Consider the following 21782-nt stretch of genomic DNA (forward strand, 5'->3'; position numbering starts at 1 on the left):
AAGTCACATGTTCGGTGCTTTAACCAAAAAAAAAAAAAAAAAAAAAAAAAAAAAGGTTTCAGTAGGTTGCATTTAAACTATTACTTATATTTTACAAAAATGTAAACATCTTCCTTTAACCAGCTTAAATTTGTTTAGCTGTGATTTGACAGCACAACCCAGTCCAATCAAGGCACTCCCCTCGCCCCACCCCACAGGCACGCTGGCCCGGTGACCTGGAGAGGCCACTGACTGTCTCTGGAACTCAGCTTACTCCTCTGTAAGAACAGTGGGGCTGGGCTACGTGAATTTCATGGTTCCTTCTTGGTCCATTGTCCTGTGATTTAATTATAATTAAGTGGGAAATAAAATCTTTGCCTCGACTTTATGGATTACCACTTATAAATATTGGCAGCTGTCTTTCCCCGGCGTCTGTCACCGTTTTCATATCCAGAGACATGTTTTGCTCCTTCACTGACCATAACAAAGCACAACAAAGAACATGACTTACAAAGGCAGGTGGCGATGCCTTCTGCCCTGCGGCTGCTAGAGCCAGAGCCCGTCCCCAGCCCCGTCTACAGCAGGAGCCCGGCCCACGGCATCGGAGTCCTCTCCAGATGGGCAGGCACTGAGCAAGCCCCAGGGCATGAAGCCTGCCAGAGCCCGTCCCCTGGCAGGGCCACGAGGACACAGCAGCTTTCTTTGTGAGTAAGAATGTGCTCAGCTGATGCTCTGGGTTACGGGAGGGCACAGGGAATAGCAAGGCGCCGCCTTTTCCCCCTGTGGCAAACAGAAGCCCAGGTCAGCTGCCAAGTGTTCAGTCCTCATTCTCAGAGCAGCTCACGTTTAAGAGCCAGAACGCTCTAATCCAAAGAACACGTGTGACCACTCGAGCTGACCTCTATGTCTGCGGGGGAGTCCCGGAACCTCTAGGGGCTCGGCAAGAGGGGACGCAAGGGGAACAGGCCCCCATGCCGCTGCGTGTTTCCCAGGCCGTCCAACTTCTGAGTCATGATGAAAATGTTTTAAATATCAAGGATAAAAAGTTAATAATTCAGTGTTCTAAACCAAGCCTGCCCATAATGCTAACCTCCCCTGCTTCCAGGCAGAAACCAAGCGAAAGGGAACAGCTGCACGCACTCACCTCTTTGATTTTCTCAGAGGTAATAGGTTTATTTTGGGTATCAATTGCTCCTTCAGCCACAATAATAATATTCAGCCTTTTTTTCCGGGCACGGTTCTGCAGACACAGAAAATTAAAGCTCTCAAATTCCTAATCCCATTCTTAGCAACAACCACAACAAAACCACAGAAATCTGTCTCGGACTGAACTAGCCTCTTTTTGGGCAGGAATCTTTGCCCAGCTTCCTAAGAGTTGCTTCCCAATGACATCAGAAGGTGGTGAAAGGTGCTCTGGATGACAGCAGGGAGGGATGGGGTGAGAGGAGGGACAGGGGTGAGAGGAGGGGCAGGAGTGAGGTGAGGGGCAGGGGTGAGGTGAGGGGCAGGGGTGAGGGGAGGGGGGGGGGAGGGGCAGGGGTGAAAAGGCAGGGGTGAAGGGGCAGGGCAGCTGTGGCTCACTGGAAGAGAGCTCCTTGGGACTGGGAGCTCACATCACCACCACAGACAGAAATGTGGCCCCAGCCAGCCCTCGGTGGAGGGCGCTGGTGTGACTGACACGGGTTCCCAAGGGGAAGGACACAGAGATGGACCCCCCACAGGCGCCTCGTGCACTCATGCTTTCTGCCTCCCTCCAGAGTTTCCTGCCACCTCCCCGTAAACCACTCCTCCCTGGCCCCTCCCAGGGGAGGCCCTGAAGCCTGGCCACTGGGATGAAGTTTTGTTGCGCACAGGCTCCAGCAGCAGAGAGGCGGGACAGAAAACACAGTGTGAGCGAACACAGGGCCCACACAGCGAGTTCTGGTGGCCACAGGTGCACCCCAAAGGCCTTGCACTGCTGGGCCGCCGTGGCTGCTGTCCCCATCGTCCTTCCTATGCTCACAGCGGTCACGTGAGCCTAAAGAGGTCATGAAAGGAACACGGCGACCACTCCACGATGTGGTGTGGATTAACTCATCCTCAATGGATTCGCTTTCTATAAAGCCCCGCATTAAAGACCCGCCCGTAGAAAATGGTAGTGGTGGCTGTGTGGAGCCTGGAGCCAACAGTGCCTGAAGTCCACCTGCCACAGTCAGGCACGCATGGGGCATTCTAACCAGGCTCACTCTGTCTCAGACTCAGGTCTTAAATGAGACCTCTTCTGCCTTGAGTCCCAGCCTTTATAGAGGAAAACATGCCCCATGCTCACAGTCCATAGAGTGAAATGCAAAGTGTGACAAACTGGAGACAGAGAAATATTTTCACTTGCTTAAAATGCCGTCCCACTTGGGATCCTGATTAAAGCAATGCAGCCAGCATCGCCCGCTATCGACGGCTGCCGGACCCACATTACCTCCGAGAGTTTGACACACATCTGCTCCTCCCAGCCTTCCTCTGGCGGAGACTCCGGAAGGAACACCCAGTCTGCACCGCAGGCCAAGGCACTCACCAGGGCCAGGTACCTATGTGGACAAGGCAACAGCATCAACACCCCAGAAGGGTCCTTCCCATGAGGGTACCCCAGGCACCCCACTCAGTGACAGATGGGCAGATCTAATGCCAGGTATGAAGCGGGACACCGGCCCCTCCAGGACTCTCCGCGAGAGCATTCTGGATGTGGGGTATAGCCTCAGGGAGATGACGCTAAGGGTCCCCAACCCGAACCGCGTTCACTGGACCCACCGCAGGTACATACCCACAGTGTCGTCCCATCACCTCCAGAACGAAGGTCCTCTGGTGGCTGGAAGAAACACAGAGGGAGCCCCGGACACAGCTCAGAAAGCAAAGAAACACAGGGAGCACCCACTCAGCCCTGGACACAGCTCAGACAGCAGAGAAACACAGGGAGCACCCACTCAGCCCTGGACACAGCTCAGACAGCAGAGAGAAGGGGCTGACAGCCGAGTTAGCCAGGAGGCCTGCAAGGACCTAGGCTTCAAAAATGGTTCATTTTCTACTAAGGCAAACGCTATGCAGTAGCCTTCCAGACTCCGGTGAGGAAAGTGACTTGAGCCACCTCTGCGCTCTCCAGTTGCACATTTGACACCTCGCCTGCCTGTGCCCAGGACACACTCACACTCTCAGGCCCTGTGCTGGGCTCTTTCCCAGATACCTTCTCTATTGGGCACAGTCGGTGGCTGCTGTCAAGAGCCATGGCTGGATCTCTCCCAGGGAAACAAGTGCATGCCAGTGTCACTAAGTGGTGAACGCCCAGAGACTGGGTCTTCCCAGGGAATGGAAAAATCCAACTGCTCCGAGCAGCCTTCCAACTTAGTGATTTTCCACCAACTGTGGGGTTCACGCCCACGCACTGAGAATGTCCAGTGAAGGCGTCACTGGGAACAGGACACACAGAGGACTGGGAGGCGCCACACGGGGGACTGGATTCAGCACTGTCTCAGTCTCAAGCACCTCGTCCTTAAAGGGGAGACACTTATTCTATTTACCATTTCACATGGTTTTCATGCAAATTGCTTCAGAAATTGTAGGGTGCCCCACAGAGTCATTAGTGATAATCCGCCGAGTCTAGAGCACCTCGGATCAAATGCTGTGGCCCCACCACACTTTGCGAATCCATAGGTTACACAGGGCAGGACATCGCTGGCCGCATCGCTCATGAGTGGTGTGGAAAATCCATACCACAGTTTACTTCTTGCCACTCCTTCCGGAGATGTTTGGATAGGACATTCAGATAATTATTATTTTGTTTCTTCCTTTCAAATTCTAATCCACAGCTTTCTTTTATCATCGGGTTAAAAACAAGGAATGTTTTAAAATTAAAAATGGAAAGCAGACCAGAGAACAATTTTCTGGCAATAGTTCCTAAAAGTCAAGTTACGAGCCAGCACCAGGACACCCAATCTGCAGAATGTTCTAGAGCCCGTGGTAACATCTGAGCTGGGCACACATCGGGCCCCACGTGGCCTCCCGCCGGTTCCTCTGAGTGCTTTACCTCTGGGCCGTGGTCATGATGGCGTCAATGACCTCGATGATCCTATGCAGGGCAGAGTCAGTGCCGATGGTCATGTCAGTGCCACAGAAATCATTGTCAATGGAGCCCACCATGCCCACCACGTTGAGGTAGGCATACTTCTGCACGGCCTCCTTATCGATCTGGCCTGCGTGGGGAGCAAACAGCAACACAACCACCCTAAACAAACACTCTAAACTCTTTGATTTGTTACTGGTATCATTTATGTATTATCATTTTTTTGAGACAGGGTCTCACTCTGTTGACCAGGCTGGAGTGCAGTGGCACCATCATAGCTCGCTGCAGCCTTGAACTCCTGGGCTCAGGCGATCCTCCTGCCTCAGTCTCCTGAGAAGTTAGAACTATGCCAGGCTGATTTCTTAATTTTTTGGTAGAGCCAGACTCTATGTTGCCCAGGCTGGTCTTAAATTCCTGGGCTCAAGAGACCGTCCTGCCTTGGCCTCCCAAAGGGCTGGGATTATAGGTGTGAGCCACTGCCCAGGTCAATTCTTTATTTCCTCAGAACTCAATGCAACCGGATTCTGCATAGTTAAGGAAAGAGAAGCCAGACAAAGCTGGCAGCAGTTACACACAATGGGCACTGTCACCTGGCACTTAGACAAGAGCAGTGGATTCGAAAAATAAAAGAAAGGATCCACATTTGCAATTGGTAAACAAAAATCTCAGTATTTCCTGGCAACAGCTTCCGAGAATGACACGGCTTTGAACACGGATATGTTACAATTATGGAATTGAGAATCTAAGACACTAGGCCATCTTCACACTGATTTCTCACGCATCTGTGGGAAGCTGGATCGTGGGTGGGCATCTACCGCGCACTCAGGACAGACCTGGGCTGCGCAGCTCTGCATAAACGGAGTCGGAACCATCGAAGGGCCAGGGGCAAGGTTAGGCCCGGACTCGTGGCCGCTGTCCTGCTCTGTACACTCAGTGGGCTGTGCCAGACCAGGACGATGTGGACAAGCAAGAACTGTGAGGCCTGGCTGCTTCCAGCGGGCAGCGTTCTCCGTCCCCTACAAGGATGTTCACAAGCCTGGAGACAGTTGCTTTGCCTCAAAGCCGCCTCTCATCAAGTTGCTATTAAACAATATGCTTCCCTGGTCATATTTAATATTGCATTGAAATCACATAACAACTGCTTCAAGGGAGAAAAACTACACTTTGGGAGGCCGAGGTGGGTGGATGACCTGTGGTCAGGAGTTCGAGACCAGCCTGGCCAACACGATGGAACCCCGTCTCTACTAAAAATACAAAAAAAAGTTAGCCGGGTGTGGTGGTGCATGTCTGTGATCCTGGCTACTCAGGAGGAAGAGAAAGAGGCAGGAGAATCGCTTGAACCCAGAAGGCAGAGGCTGCAGTGAGCCAAAATCGCATCACTGCACTCCAGCCTGGGCAAGGGAGACAGACTCCGTCTCCAAACAAGCAAACCAAAAAACCTACATACACACAGGACTCTCAGAAACGCTTTCCTAAGTAGTGTCAAAGGTGGTACCAGATGATGTATTGGCAGAAATGTATCTAAATAAATAAAGTCTTGTGAGAACTTCAGTTCTAAGGGACCCCAGCGAGCTGGAGAGATACAGTGTGAGGGCTGAAAGGCGGACACTGGTGTCCCAGGCTGCTGGGGACCTGGCCCACCCCACAGCCGAGTGGCTATTTGATTCCTCATCTGTAAATGGGATGATCTAAAAACTGGCTTGGATGGCTGTCCTGAGGATTCCATAAAACTATCTGTGTCAAAGGTCAAATGGTGCTTGGCACATGGTAAGGTTAAATTACTAGCATTCTTATGATGGCTGCTGTTGTGTTTTGAGATCATAAAAAGCCTTGAGATGGTGACTGGAAGATCTGTGAGAACAGGTGCTTCCGCTGCAGTGAAGAGGGAAACGTGTCCGTTCCAAAGCTCTGAAACAGGACAAAAACCCGCAGGACACGGGAGCAGGCGTCCACTCACCATTCTTGGCCAGCTCCTCCAGCAGCCCGCTCCACTCCTTCCGGAAGAGGTTGGCCCCGGTGAGGCTCCCGTCCCCGCCGATCACACACAGGTTGGTGATGCCGCGCTGCAGCAGGTTGCAGGCGGCCTTCAGGCGGCCTTCCCGCGTGCGGAAGGCCTGGCACCGCGCACTGCCAATGATCGTCCCGCCCTGGGAAAGACGACACCAGCTTACTCATCTCCTCACAGCATGACAGAAAGCCAGGTGGATGGCGCACACAGGCTGACTATAAACAGGGGCTGGAATTCACGTTTTTCTCATTTTCACCTTGTCAGTAACTAGCTATGAAAGACTATGATTTTCCTGTTTTTAGTCCCAGACCAGAATTCCACAAAGACAGGCGCATCACACCAGGAGGAGCCAGGGAGGGGAGGAGCCAGGGAGGGGAGGAGCCAGACACACAGCAGCCATCAGTTAAATACATGGAGCAGGAACCAGCCTGTGGGGTCACAGCAGCCGCCCCAGCACCGGCCAGTGAGCTCAACCAGATGCATGTGGAACCAAAGACGAACCCACTGACCACACCAAGCACGCCGGCCAGGACAAGTGAAGTGGCGTGACCAGTGGCCAGGCTCTCCCTCCAGTCTCCCCTTACAGCACCTACAGGTAAAACCAGCAAGAACCTGGGGCCAAGGGGATTTTTTTTTTGCACCACATACCCGCTGCCCCTTTTAAAGAGCTACGTGTTCAGGAACTTAAATTATTTCATCCAGACTTCCAGGGTACATAGACCATGATTCATCACACTTGGTTTTCCAAAAACTAAGAATTGATGGGATCGACAAATGCAGGATTCATTTAAATAAAATCATGAATGCACCAACAAACTCCAGTCCAGACTGGATCCCTAGACGCACGCTGACTTCGTCAAGCAAGGTGCTCATAAGCGCAGCAGGGGTTGTCTCCGCGCTGGAGGCAAGGGCTCTCCCTGACTTCGGTCTGCAGGCAGCTCCCAGGAAACCCCTGCATTGATGTGACTGCCTGCTTCTTCCTTTTTTTTTTTTTTCTTGAGACAGAGTCTCACTCTGTCACCCAGGCTGGAGTGCAGTGGCGCAATCTTGGCTCACTGCAAGCTCCGCTCCTGGGTTCACGCCATTCTCCTGCCTCGGCTTCCCTGGTAGCTGGGATTACAGGCACCCGCCACCATGCCTGTTTGTTTTTTTTGTTTTTTGTTTTTTTGTATTTTTAGTAGAGACGGGGTTTCACCTTGTTAGCCAGGATGGTCTCCATCTCCTGACCTTGTGATCCGCCCACCTCAGCCTCCCAAAGTGCTGGGATTACAGGCGTGAGCCACTGCGCCTGGCCTATGAGTGTGTGTTTCAATACATCACTGGTACATGCACACAACTCCTTTTCACATATGGAGACTTATTACTATTCCAAATCCCAGAAAAGTTTATATTTTTACATGAAACCTACCATCATTTAATTTGTCAAAGCATTATGAAAAGGTCATAAAAACTGAAATTCACTCCACACGATCCTGTGTCACCAGCACCAAGTGTGACCGAGACCACTTACAACCCGGTCCCCAAGGCAGGTGAGGGTAGGGGCGCAGAGCAGGGCAGGGGTGCTCTCCAGACTCTGCCCGGACAAAAAGCCAGGGGGCAGCATGAGAGCCGGCACGATGGGAGGTAGAGTCAGCAACCCAGAAACTCCCACCAAAAAGACAAAAGAGGTGGCTGCAACTTGGGAACGAAACCAGGATAACTGGACTGCAGAGGAGTGGGTGCCATTCCCATTCCCTCGCTCGCTCGCTCACACACACATACACCCCACACACACCTACACATACACACACACCCCACACACAGGCACGCCACACACAGACACACCACACACACACACAGACACCACACACACCTACACACACAAGGAAACCACATATACACACATCCCACACACAGATACACACTCACTAGCCACAAAGTCACACAGTTAACACATACACACGGGCAAACCACACATACTCAGACTCACACACCTACATACAGACACACACCAAACTCAGTTACATACACACTGAGATTCACACACCACATATACCACATGCAGAAACACAAACTCACTGATACACACACACACTTCAGCCCTCTGTTCATGTCTTCCTACGTCAATCACGACCACAGAATGGAAACGCTCCCCTGTGTGAATTCAGCCCACAACGTCCTGATGTTTTGCAAATGTTGCTCCACCTAACTTCCGTGGTTGTCAAAATTCCCTCCACCTCCCTTCCGATATGGCAGAAATCAGGAGGCACCCAGTGCAGAAACAGCCTGAGACCAGCAGGAAGGTGTGGGCCCCACGAGTGTCTTCAGCGGGGAGGCACCGATTTGGATTATTTCTATTAGCAAATACTCAAAGTGAGTCACAGATTAACACATGCATTTCTAAAGATCAAACCAAAAGTAAAGAGCTTCTCACAGTCTGTTCTGTCCACATAATCTCTATCAACTGATCTGAGCTCAAGTGTTCTGGGAATTTACTACACATGAAAGAGTCTCCAACTCAGAGAACCCTGTGGACAGCAGCCCAGTACGCACCACTTGCAGGATGCTGGAGACGCTCTCCCAGTCGGCCTCCGCGATGTTCGCGCCTCCGTCCACCATGCCCTGGTAGCCCTAAGGGGAGAAAGGGAGAATCTTTTAAAACTGAGATAAACTTCACTACATGGGAAGTGATCCTTAAACTATATAAAATGGGAAAAATAACAGTGAATGTTAGATCCTGAGCATCCGCTGGTCAGAGGACAGGGCAGTTCCAGTGCTGGAGGAAAGCAGGGAACTGTGGGAAAGTCCTCACACTGAGTCCCTAGTAATGGGAACTTCTGCCCCAGAGCTGGAGGAAAGCAGGGAATTGTGGGAAGGCCCTCACACCGAGTCCCTAGTAATGGGAACTTCTGCCCAGCACTGGAGGAAAGCAGGGAATTGTGGGGAAGTCCTCACACCGAGTCCCTAGTAATGGGAACTTCTGCCCCAGCGCTGGAGGAAAGCAGGGAATTGTGGGAAGGCCCTCACACCGAGTCCCTAGTAATGGGAACTTCTGCCCCAGCGCTGGAGGAAAGCAGGGAATTGTGGGGAAGTCCTCACAGCGAGTCCCTAGTAATGGGAACTTCTGCCTAGACTCAGCCTGCGAGTGCAACGAGGATCAAGCCATTCTCCTATGGCCCAGTGTTTCCCAAGAGGTTGAAAGGGGTCATGTTCACCCAACGTGTTTATCATACTTCAGCACAAACTCACAGGCACACAGTGTTGTCGACCACAGGACATACAAGGGAGCATTTTGTCAGGGGCTCCGTCTGCCAAGGCAACCTGGGCCACTTGAGATATATATTAAATATTATTAAACAGCACAGCCGAATAATAATTGTCTGCCTTACCCTCCATTAATGACACTGCACTGCATTAGGGAATCAGATATCAACATGTGAGGACATATTGATAGAAGAAGCCCAAGGACAATTACCTTTCAATGCTAAATGCATCCCCATCTTTTTCTCCACAGAATCTACAAGATTAGGAAATGCAGCAATGCCCATTGGTACCTTCATCTATGTAACTCGCTTTCCACAGGATTTAACCTTAAGAAGGAATAACTATTAGGGATTTAGAAAAGTTCACAATAGATTATTGTTGGATTCATAAGCCCTCCTTAGTGAGGGTCAGGAGGACAGAAAAAAGGAAGAAAGGTTTTTAAAAAGGAAATGATTCATAGATTACGGAGTTCTGTATATAAATTAATCAATGGTGCAGGCACCTTGATAGCTGGCCAATTTGTATACTTATATTTATAAATGTAAATTTCCATCAGAAACATTATATATACATATATGTTTATTTTATTTTGAGACAGAGTCTTGCTCTGTTGCCCAGGCTGCACTGCAGTGGTGCAATCTTGGCTCACTGCAACCTACATCTCCCAGGTTCAAGTGATTCTCCTACCTCAGCCTCCGGAGTAGCTGGGATTATAGGCACACACTACCACATCTGGCTTTTTTTTTTTTTTTCCCCCCACTAGAGACAGGGTTTCACCATGTTGGCCAGGCTGGTTTCCAACTCCTGACCTCAAGTGATCTGCCTGCCTGGGCCTCCTGAAGTGCTGGGATTACAGGTGTGAGCCACCATGCCTGGCCACGTGTGTGTTTATAATTTAGTGTCATACATGTAATAAACAAGAAAGGAGAAAACAGTCTGGAATGGAACAGAACCCAAAGCAGAGCTGGTTCATTTCGGCGATGGCAGCCCCGTCTGCACCTCCTGAGACCCCCCCAGGCACCCAGCCACTGGCTCACAGGCTGGTATAGGCACTGCTCATCACCAGGCCCCTACCTCCATGGCAAAGCAGTGAAACGTCTTCTAAACATAGCCCAGTCTCACTCGAGGGATTATTATTATTATTGTCTCCCCTTGCTCTGAAAACAGATTTCCCTTGCAGTGCAGATGAGCCCAGTGTAGCTGTCCCCCTGGAGGGTGAGGGTGAGCAAGTGTGAGGTCGGACGCAGGCCTCCCCTCTGCACAGGGCACTCTGAGAGGCACCGTTTCTGTTCTGTCCTGCTGCGGGTGCTGTAGTCCACACAAAGACGCACCAGGCACAGACGGCCGCATGCAAAGCCGCGAGTGACTCCTGGAGGCCATATTCCTTAGAATATTTGAAGTACAATAGGTAGGAGGGTGGGTGGGTGGATACATAAATAAAGAGATTACGTAGCCTTGGGGTTGCATTTTTAGTGATCTCTACCACCCCAAACTCCCAGGTTTCTGCTAAGAATTATGCTTCATGCTGCGCGCACAACAGAGCACCCCGTTCTTCAGGTCTGGGAGCAACGCTGAACAAACTGCATCTGTGGTGATCTTGACTTTCCAGATTCACTTCCATGAAGCTTGTGGGGCAAGGAAACAAGGAAGCAGGCATGTGACCTGGGCCAAAGAGTCAGAGCCTGCACCACCATGCTGAAACGGACCCTTCTTAGAGGGACGACGTCCCATCCTCCAAGCCCACATCTCAGGAGGAGAGAAAAGATGACCCATGATGAGGCCTGAACCACAGCAGAAACCAGGACCTCCCTGGGTGGACCGGGATGTAGAGTGGCCATAACCCTGGGGCTCTGGCAAAACTGAAAACGGACAGCTCTAAATTCCCACACCCAGAGCTGCTGCGGTCATTTCTGTGCATGCAGTTTTCTGGTAAATAAAGAGACTGAGGGGAAGGCGCCAGTCCCGGCCGCTGCCCTGCTAAAAGGATGCCACCAACGCTGCTGCAGCATCCTGAGGCCATCTCAGGCCCAGGAGTCAACCGTGCACCCCTCACGGCATCAGCTTTCAGAGTATTCCTGGAGCACGTGCTATCCCAGACGCTGCTTCCAAGTCGACCGCCACCCGGCACTTTACTACTTAATATGCCATAGTGGGAACCAAACAATTGCCTTTCCCTGCATGAGTTTGCAGAATTTAAATACGGATTTAATCAAACATGGTAACGAATCCCCTAGCCTCTAGAGTAATAAGAAAACTGCTCTGCAAACCACAACATTTTGAAAAGTAAAACGTTCTCTAAAAATAATTTCATTATTTTGTGTTGCATAGATGCATATGGCAAAGAAAACAATTAAAAAATTAAAAGGGAGAACTTTGAGTGCCGCCCCCAAAGCTGCCTGTCTAGTGCATGCGTCAGCTAAGTTGCCAGGAAATGACTCATTCTTTAATTTGCAAAGTCACGATTCCCATGGAACATGTGAAAAGTAACCACCAACCACAGTTCTAAGCTGTCTTTCACCAGCAAGGAAGATATTACTAAATTAGGAAGACTCATTTTGCCCAAACGTACTACAACGTAGAAATTCAGATGAGTTTTCTCTTTTGAAGTCTTCTTAGAAGGCTGAATATTTATCTTACTACAGCCAAAGCCCAAATGTTTCCTAAAACACCCTTTTGGAATTTGCCTTCCAAGCCAGTTTTATGACTCTCATAGGAAAAACAGAGCATAAAACCTTTAACCTTATCTCAGTTTTCTGGCCAAAGTAACACTCTCTGTCTTGTGAACTCTGACTCACAAGATGAACCTTAGCGCTCCTTGTTGGCTGCATCGGATCCATCGGCCGATAGAATTTTTATACTGAGTCATTTCATCACATCTAAGAACATGCCACAGGCTCTGAAGTCATTGTAACTTATTCGAAATTGTTTTGAGCTGTGCCAAAATAACCACAGTCTTCTAACCAGGTAGGAGATTGTTCCATATGTAGAAGTGGTTTTGGCCAGAATTTTTAGGCATTCACTGAATCCATCATAAATGGAGTAAACTAGTTCACCTACGGGCGGCTTTCTCGGACATCTCAGATGTATTGTTTTTTTTTAAGTTACAGACAAAGGGAAATTATACTGCTGTGTGGCAGCAGTAGGCTTTTTCTTTCAGAATGCTTGTTGGACGGGCCCATGCATCTTCTCAACCAGATGATGCTTTTTTCCAATCTGATTTCCTGAATTCTTCACTCAACTAACTCCAAATGGTGAACATTCCCACTACCAGAAGAAAATAAGCTACTGGAGATAACAGACTTTAAAAGTGTCTTCCAGATAATGTTATCACCAGCTTCCTGCAGACATAGTTACTGCATTTAGAGATTTATGGGCTTTGCTGCTTCTGAGTAAATACTGATTTTTTTGGGGGGGAGGGCGGGGGGATGGAGTTTCGCTCTGTCACCCAGGCTGGAGTGCAGTGGCACAACCTCAGCTCACTGCAAGCTCCACCTCCTGGGTTCACCCCATTCTCCTGCCTCAGCCTCCCGAGTAGCTGGGACTACAGGCACCCGCCACCATGCCTGGCTTTTTTTGTGTGTGTATTTTTAGTAGAGACAGGTTTTCACAGTGTTAGCCAGGATGGTCTCGAGCTGACCTTGTGATCCGCCTGCCTCGGCCTCCCAAAGTGCTGGAATTACAGGTGTGAGCCACCGCGCCGGGCCTACTATTTTTTTTTGTTTCCTACAGAATCAAGCTTTCCCTAGTTTAATCCTTTTCCCTCCCCCACAGAACCTAAAGCTACAATATTCCTTAATAAATTAAAGTGTTTCACCTCTAGAATTCAGAGCACGCATGCAGAGAGGTCAGCTCCGAACGGCTACCTAGGCTTAGACTCAGGAAACACCAGCGTTCAAAACTAGGTGTGCATGAAAGAGAGGCGGCAGGAAGTTCACTATGTCAATGGTTTTCAAAGGCCAGGAATCGTGGTCTTATCCTGTCTCTAGGAAATTCAGAGGCAGAGCCTGAGATTAAACAGCCTCGCGCCAGTACACACCCCAAGCCCTGCTCACCTCCCCACCAAGACTCTGAAGGAACGCTCTTGTCCAGAGACCCTACCAATCACCCCAGCAAAGCACACTCACTGATTTCATTACTTGATAGAAAATTTCTATAGAGCAGCCTCAGGATTTCTTCTTGGGAGACTCAGTCAACTGTAAAATTCTGAAATAGGTTAGAACACGACACACCATCTTATGGTCCTGCACTTGCTTCTGCGGAAGACCAATAAGGCAACAGCATGATGTATTTAGCCCTCTGGCATCACAGATTTCTTTAAGCCAAAGCTAAGAGTGCACAATTCCAAGTAAGTTGTACAACCAACAGCCCCAGCAGGAGCGAAGCCGGTCACCCTTCCTCCCCAGTAGAGAGAGAGTTCCAAGCACTGGCCCGGCCGTGGCCTTATAGCAAAGACCCCCCCTCCCCCAGGCTCATTCAGCTGAGCACAGTGGTGGGAGGTGGCGGTGAAGGGAGATGGCGCTCTTCTGCAGTCTGAAATGTTGACTGGAACCAGACTGTCTGAAGCCACGGGCAATGGCGTACGTGGTGGTGGGATGAAGGCAGATCATACATGAAGAATTCAGCATGGGACCTGGCTGGCGTATAAACATGTAATAAAAGACAATGCTTGTTCCTGTGGTTACCATCAGCCTGGATGCGTCGATTTTGTTGGACAATGTTCCAGCGATAGGCAGGGAGTGCAGAGCAGACCCAGGCCGCCTGAACTGGCCTTCTGGGAGTCAGGTAGCTCGGTGAGCACACACACGTGTTAGTGGAAGGCATGGGCTCTGGTCAAGACCCTGCAGAGTCAGGTCAAGAACAGCTACACGTAAGAAACTGCACAGTGCTGTGCTCAAGCATCACTTATTTTTAGACAGAAATGGAGTGGCTGAATAGTTTTCACTTCAAGGAAGTTAACAGGCAGAAATAGTTATGTTTAAAACATCAAAGAGATGTGACTGAATGGGATGTGGACAAACTTGGTCTTTCAACACCGTTGGGGGAAGGTAGGGGCCACACTCAGGGATGGCAGGGGTGAGACAAATTAAAAACAAAAAAAAATCAGACATAGCCCCAAAAGTCAGGGCCAGTGCTGTCACCTGGTCTTTGTCTTGCCAACTGCTTTCCATGGCCACCCCCATCCACACATCCCACGAGCTCAGGAATCGTCTGGATTAGGAGAGGCCCCTCCACCCTCTTCCTCAGACAGGGGGGGCAGCAGCACTTCTGGGGAAAAGGTGTTTATTTTGGGTCCCAAGTGTGAGATTTCTCACTTTAAAAAATTGTAAAAGTAGGAGGTTCATTTTATCCAAAAAGAAATATTTCCTATGGCAAACGAAGGGTTTCTATCAGGAAGGGAAAGGTTTTTCCCCCGTATGTTTTAAATTTTATTGACACATATTATTTTACATATTTGTGGGGTGCATGTGAGTCTTTGTTGAACGCACAGAACCTGTAATGACCAGATTAGGGTACTGGGGTGTCCGTCACCCTGGGTATTTTTAAATTCTACGCATTCAGAACATTTCCAGTCCTCTCCCCCAGTTACTCTGAAATATATTAATACGCTGTTGCTAACACAGCCAGGCTACTCTGCTATTACCCTGGAACCTACTCCTTCTATCTAAGCATATGTTTGCACCCGTCCACCTCTCTGTACCCCCACCTGTCCACACCCCCTTCCCAGCCTCTGCTCTCTATCATCCTACTCTCTACCTCCATGAGACCGACTAAGGAGGGGAAGCATGATGCCAATCAATTCATTGATAAGTTAATGGTTTGTGTATTGGTATAGTAAGTCAAGCTGTAATGCTCAGGGCTGAAACAAGGGTAGCTAAGATCACATGCTGATATTTCAAGCTCAGAAGGGTTGGCCCGTCTGGGTGCAGGGACAGAGCTGCTGACCAGGGGGTGTGGGGAGATGGAGACCCTCGGGCACCTGAGCTGAGCTTGGGGGAGGGGGCGGGTGGCACAGGCTCCATGGCAGCACATCTGGGAAGACCAGAGGCTGGATGCTGATGCTGTTCCAACACCCGTTATCCCTTCAACATAAAAAGGCATCACTTATCTGACACCTTTTGAATGTGTTGTTTTTAATCATGGAAAGAACTAGCTGATAAAATGATCAGAATTATTCCTAGCCTTTCTTTAGGGTGTGGACGACGACAAAGATGGCTCTGATAATGTTTACAAACAGTTGTCCAGAGCGGAACCAAACTTTAAAACAAACAAACAAAAAATTAAGATAAAAGACTTTTTTCTTTTTTGACACAGTCTCGCTCTGTCACCCAGGCTGGAATACAGTGGTGCAATCTAGGCTCACTGCAACCTCCACCTCCTGAGTTCAAGCTTCAGCCTTCCAAGGATTACACCACACCCAGCTACCTGTTGTGTTTTCAGTAGAGACGCAGTTCCGTCATGTTGGCCAGACTGGTCTTTAACTCCTGACCTCAAATGATCCGCCTCAGCCTCCCAAAGTGCTGGGACTACAAGTATGAGCCACGGTGCTCGGCAAGAATCTTAAGTGAGTCACATTTGAAGAACTATAATAAGATGAACAATTTTTTAACTCTGCAGGAAAATCTTCAACAACAGGATATTAAATCCATGAATGAAACCAAATGCAAGGAGTCGACTCTTTTCTGCAGCCACAGTGACAGCCCTGGGTTAACCAACTGACTTGCCCCAGCCTGGTTTTGACCCACCGGAGCCAGGGTAGTTTATCCTGGGCATGGCCTTTGGGTCAAAGCATCTGATATACTTGGTATATGAGATCAACATCTTGGAGATGATGATCTCCAAGAAACTAAAGCCATTTGTAGGCTTCTAAGGAAAAACCTTAGCTTCAGAGAAAAAAGAAAGAACTAACAATTGGTTCACCAGGTAGAAAAGAATGGGTTAACTGGCAAACCTCCCCGAGCCTCCCTGGAAGGGAGCCCAAGGCTTGGCATGCCTCACACGTAGGCTTGGCCCAGGTTTACAGGAGCGCAAGCAGCGGCCAGACAGCAGGGCTCAGTCGATCAAGGCCAGGCTTTCAGCAGAAATGCCACTGTTTCCAGATTAATATTTTCTTCACACACGCACTACTAAAGGAAAAAACAAGCCCCTTTAATTAATAGTAACCTGTTTAATTGTTTTGGTCTGTTGGTAACCTAGAGAGCTGTAGGTTAGAAACTAGAGTATAGGTGAAAAATTCTGTTGGATACATTACTGAGTCATGCTAAAAAAAAATACAACATAACATCTTCTCAATTCGAGCCCAAATAGGTCTAGAACAATGGGACCCAAAAAGAGTGATTTCTTTCCCCCAGAGGACATTCACCGATGTTGGAGATGTAAGGACATCTTTGACTGCCGTGGTTATGGGGTGGGTGGACGCAGAGGTGCTGCTCAGCATCTTGTGGTTCAAAGGACCCCCCCCCCCGACCAAGAATTGCCCAGCCCCAGATGCCATAGCCTGAGACTCAGAGAGAAGCCCAGCCTGTGGGCATGACCTGGAGAGCGGGCCGGGGACGGGGCTGGGCCTCTTCAATGCAGAGCCACCTATGAACAGATGTGTGCAGGTGCAGACCCCGTTTCCCCACCTGGTCACACACCCACGGAGTCAAAGGCGTGCACATCTCATCCCTGACAAGGAGTCAAACAGCGCCTCTGCCCCGTTAGTCTCAAGACTTCTCCAAGTCCTTTCTACCAGGCAGACAGGAGGGCACACACGATTTCTACTGCACAGATGAGCACACAGAAACGAAATGTTGATTTATGGGTCCACAGTCACCAGAGTACTTCCTGCAGGCCCACGACTGCTCACCCAAAACCCAGGACTGACAGGCACACCAGGATGCAGAAGGCTTGGGATTTTAAAAAGCAGGCTTTTTTACGGCTGAAAAAATATTCCATTGCGTATATACACCACATTTTATCCATGCACCCACTGATGGTCACTTAGCTTGATTCCACATCTTGATATACAACAGAATATTATTCAGCCAATAAAAGAGAACGAAATCCTGTCATTTAGTGCAACATGGATGGAACAGGCAGAAATTAGGTGAAATAAGCCAGTCACAGAAAGACAAATGCTGCACGCTCTTACTCATCCGTTAAAGCTTAAATAAAAAACTGATTTCATGAAGACAGAGTTAGAACTGATCTCACAGAGACACGGAACAGAATGATGGTTACCAGAGGCTGAGAAAAGTAGTGGGGAGCAGGGGGGCGTAAAGACAGTTTGAGATAGAAGGGATAAAATCCAGGGGTGAGTGACACTATGGGGGAACTACAGTTAATGATGTATAAAAATGTTTAATAATACATAATAGGCCATGCGCAGTGGCTCACGCCTGTAATCCCAGCACTTTGGGAGGCCGAGGCGGGTCGATCACGAGGTCAGGAGATCAGACCATCCTGGCTAATAGTGAAACCCTGTCTCTAGTAAAAATACAAAAAATTAGCCGGGCATGATGGCGGGCATCTGTAGTCCCAGCTACTCGTGAGGCTGAGGCAGGAGAATGGTGTGAACCCGGGAGGCAGAGTTTGCAGTGAGCTGAGATCGCGCCACTGAACTACAGCCTGGATAACAAAGCGAGACTCCATCTCAAAAAATAATAATAATATACAACAAAGTTATACATAACGATGTACACATAATGTATAACACTGTATACAATATGTATAATACATATATAATTCATATTATATATAATGTATAACGTATACATAATAATGTATAATGTTTCAAAATAACTAAAAGAGTAAAACTGGAATGTTCCTAACATAGAAACGGTCTTGGTGATGGATATGCTAATTACCCCGATTTTATCATAATGCATCACATGCTTGTATGAGAATATGACATGCCTGGAACTCCCCCACGAGCCAGCAGCCCCACCGCTGGGTATATACCCCGAGAAAGGGAATCGGCACAGACAGACCTCTGCACTCCCATGTTCACTCCTGATCACCACCGCCCAGTGTGGAATCAGCCTCAGCGCCTGTCAGTGGATGAATGGACATAGAAAACATGGTGCGTGCCCACAACACAACACTGTTCACCCATAAAGGGGAAAACCCCGTCATTTGTGGCAATGGGGATGAAAGTGCTTTACCATTAAATGAAATAAGCCAGGCATATGGGCATGATGGTTCATGCTTGTAATCCCGGCACTTTGGGAGGCACAGGCGGGCAGGATCACCTGAGGTCAGGAGTTTGGGACCAGCCTGGCCAACACGGTGAAACCCCGTCTCTACTAAAAATACAAAAAACTAGCCAGGCATGGGGGCGGGTGCCTGGAATCCCAGCTACTCAGGAGGCTGAGGCAGGAGGATCGCCTGAAGCCAGGAGGAAGAGGTTGCAGTGAGCTGAGACGGTGCCACTGCACTGCAGCCTGGGCAACAGAGCAAAACTCTGTATCAAAAAAAAGAAAAAGAAATAAGAAATAAGCCAGGCATAAAAAGAAAAACATTATGTGTTCTCACTCACACATGGGAGCCAACGGAGTTGATCTCATAGAGAAGAGAACTGCAATTATCAGAGGTATGGAAGGGGAGGGGTGGGGAAAAGAAAGGATAAAAGGGAAGAAAAGACTGTAAATGTATTTATTATTACTGAACTCTATGCCCACAAATGGTAAAGATGTTAAATGATATATGCATATTTTACTTCAATAAAAAAATTTTGAAAATCACATGTACCCCATAAATAGGTACAACTATTATATATTCATAATAATTAAAAATAAAAAATGTTTTAAAAAGCAGTGTGTGTTACTGCACCTGTACTCTGGGCCCTTGGGAATGTGCTCAGCATCAAACCCATCCCTGCAGAGAGAGGTGGGAGCCGACACCGTGTGTGTTACTGAACATCTATCCTGGGCCCTTGGGAGTGTGTGCGGCATCAGACCCATCCCTGCAGAGAGAGGTGGGAGCCGTCACTGTGTATGTTACTGAACCTCTACCCTGGGCCCTTGGGAGTGTGTGCGGCATCAAACCCACTCCTGCAGAGAGAGGTGGGAGGCGCCACCTCGGCTGGGGGATGGGATCACCCCCATGTAACACGCTCCAGGTCAGCCGGGACTTTGCTGCCCAGTTAGGAAAACACTGGCAGATTTTAGCGTGTTTTCTATCTTAGAATTAAAGATACAGGATTTTTACATCTGTAACACCAAAATGATGATACCCTAAATGGATTCAACACTTACTGCTACAACTGGGTAAAGAACCCACCACTCATACAAAGTCCTGGCGGTCTGAGGGTCCATGAGAATTTATGTTCCCAAGGCACCCAGAGTTAGGCTGACACCTGGGCTACCTCTGGAGGGAGGTGAGGAACAGGACCCGTTCATGAGGATTTCCCACCTTCTGGGGCGGGTGGGGAGGGTGTCAGAGAGGCAATTTGGGCTCAGATGAGCCAATCCCCAGGCTGCTCCTATCTCCCTCAGTAAGGTAATTCCAAAAGCCTGATCGTTCTTTGTGCCAAAATAAATAGTCCATTCGGCTCTGCTCCCTAGACAGCTTCGAAAGTGCCACTTACTAGAAAAGTTATCAGAAAAATTAGAATTTCCCTAAAACACCATTTGCACACAAGGATTCATTTCGGCCACATCTCAGCAAAGGAATTGCAGAAATTCCTTGAATTTCTCTAAAGGAAATGAGATCTCAGAGTCAGAACCCCGCCTTCGCCACCGAGGGCAGGGGCAGGAAGAGGCACGATCCCCGCCGGTTGTCCAGACCTCATCCAGACAGCACCTGCGGCCATGGAGTCACATGGATGGGCCTTAGAGCCCCAGCCCTCCCAGCTGAGACAGAGAGAACAGATGGGGTTTACCTCCAAAGAAAGCCCAGGGCCTACGAGCCGGGTGAGGTGGCCCACACCTGTAATCCCAGCACTTTGGGAGGCCAAGGCAGGTGGATCACTTGGGGTCAGCTGTTCAAGACTAGCCTGGCCAACAGAATGAAACCCGTCTCTACCAAAAACACAAAAATTAGCCAGGCGTGGTGGCGGATGCCTGTAATCCCAGCTACTCAGGAGGCTGAGGCAGGAGAATCACTTGAACCTGGGAGGTGGAGGTTGCAGCGAGCCAAGATCATACGACTGCACTCCAGCCTGGTGACACAGGGCAAGACTCTGTCTCAAAAAGAATGAAACAAAAAGCAGAGAAAGCCCAGGGCCTCCAGGGTAGGCCTCCCAGTGTGTTCCATACCAACTCCTTAATTCTGGCACTTGCCACACAGACAGGCACAGGTCTGAGGACATCTCAATCCCACCAGGAAACAGATGGGCGACTACAGCACACGGTGACCAATAAAAATCACACACCCGACAACTGCCACAAAAACACAAACCTTACATCAAGAAAGACTAAAGTGCGCCAGTGACTGCATCCAAGATTAGGCGCTCGCAGTCCCCTCGGCCTCACTCCCCGCACCCATCCTCAACTAACAACATTGAAACCAAACCCAGCGTGCCCTTGGTTTAGTGCAGAGTCCCTCAGCCTTGCTTCTGCCAACGTTTGGGTCCGGACCGTTCTTTGTGGGGTGTGATCCCGTCCATCCTAGATGGTGTGGCAGCATCACTGGCCTCTCCCCAGTACATTCCAGGGACAATCCTTTCAATAATGGGACAATCCAAAAACGCTCCAAACACTGGAGAGTGTCCTGAGGGGTAAATCACACACGGGAGCGTGTCCTGAGGGGTAAATCACACACGGGAGAGTGTCCTGAGGGGTAAATCACACACGGGAGAGTGTCCTGAGAGGTAAATCACACACCGGAGAGTGTCCTGAGAGGTAAATCACACACCGGTGAGTGTCCTGAAGGGTAAATCACACACCGGTGAGTGTCCTGAGGGGTAAATCACACACCGGTGAGTGTCCTGAGGGGTAAATCACACATGGGTGAGTGTCCTGAGGGGTAAATCACTCCCCACATCTGGCTGGAGGCCAGGGGTCGGGGGTCTAACGCTGTTCCTGGCCCTGAAAATGCTGAGTGGTGACATGGAGAAAGTGAACCAAGATGAGTCGGTTTATCTGTGAAATAACAGAGGTCACTTCCTTCCTTTCCTCTGCACCCAGAGTCCCTGTGAGTGTTCGGGCTGCCACTTCTGTGAGGGGACTTCCTTCCACTCAACACACAACAGCGTCAGGGCCGCGGGAACAGGAGCAGCCGCGAAAATCACAAGGTGTCCTGGGAAACATTCTGGGAACTACAAGTCTCATGAATTTAAAAACATTTTGCAAATTACAATAGAAAAAACTCATCTCGGGATACTCCATCCCCAAACAGTTTTTAAAACCACATTTCTGTACTAAGAGCGGCTCTCAGGACGGGTGTGGTACCGTCTCCCAAAGTCCAAGGCAGATCACACCCACCCTCTCTCCCACCCCAAAAAAAACAAAAGGCAAAGGAAACAAATTCAGGGTATTCAGTGTA

General features: G+C 49.3%; 1 protein-coding gene across 4 annotated transcripts in view; it reads right to left on the reverse strand.

Annotated features, from left to right (window-relative positions):
* Positions 1-21782, reverse strand: part of PFKP (phosphofructokinase, platelet) — a 64089-nt gene that overhangs the window by 27085 nt on the left and 15222 nt on the right. For all 4 annotated transcript variants that reach the window (XR_004177127.1, XM_009213887.3, XM_003903325.4 and 1 more), the window contains exons 3-8: positions 8607-8684; positions 6024-6213; positions 4031-4196; positions 2774-2818; positions 2432-2540; positions 1124-1219 (exon numbers count right to left, since the gene is read on the reverse strand). Coding sequence is in view for 3 of the 4 variants with exons in the window: in XM_009213887.3 (XP_009212151.2) it covers positions 1124-1219; positions 2432-2540; positions 2774-2818; positions 4031-4196; positions 6024-6213; positions 8607-8684 (684 nt within the window). In the remaining variant the exon portion in view is untranslated. The remainder of the gene's footprint in view (positions 1-1123; positions 1220-2431; positions 2541-2773; positions 2819-4030; positions 4197-6023; positions 6214-8606; positions 8685-21782) is intronic.

Source organism: Papio anubis, chromosome 11 (genome assembly GCF_008728515.1).
Source record: "Papio anubis isolate 15944 chromosome 11, Panubis1.0, whole genome shotgun sequence".
NCBI classification, from domain to species: Eukaryota; Metazoa; Chordata; class Mammalia; order Primates; family Cercopithecidae; genus Papio; species Papio anubis.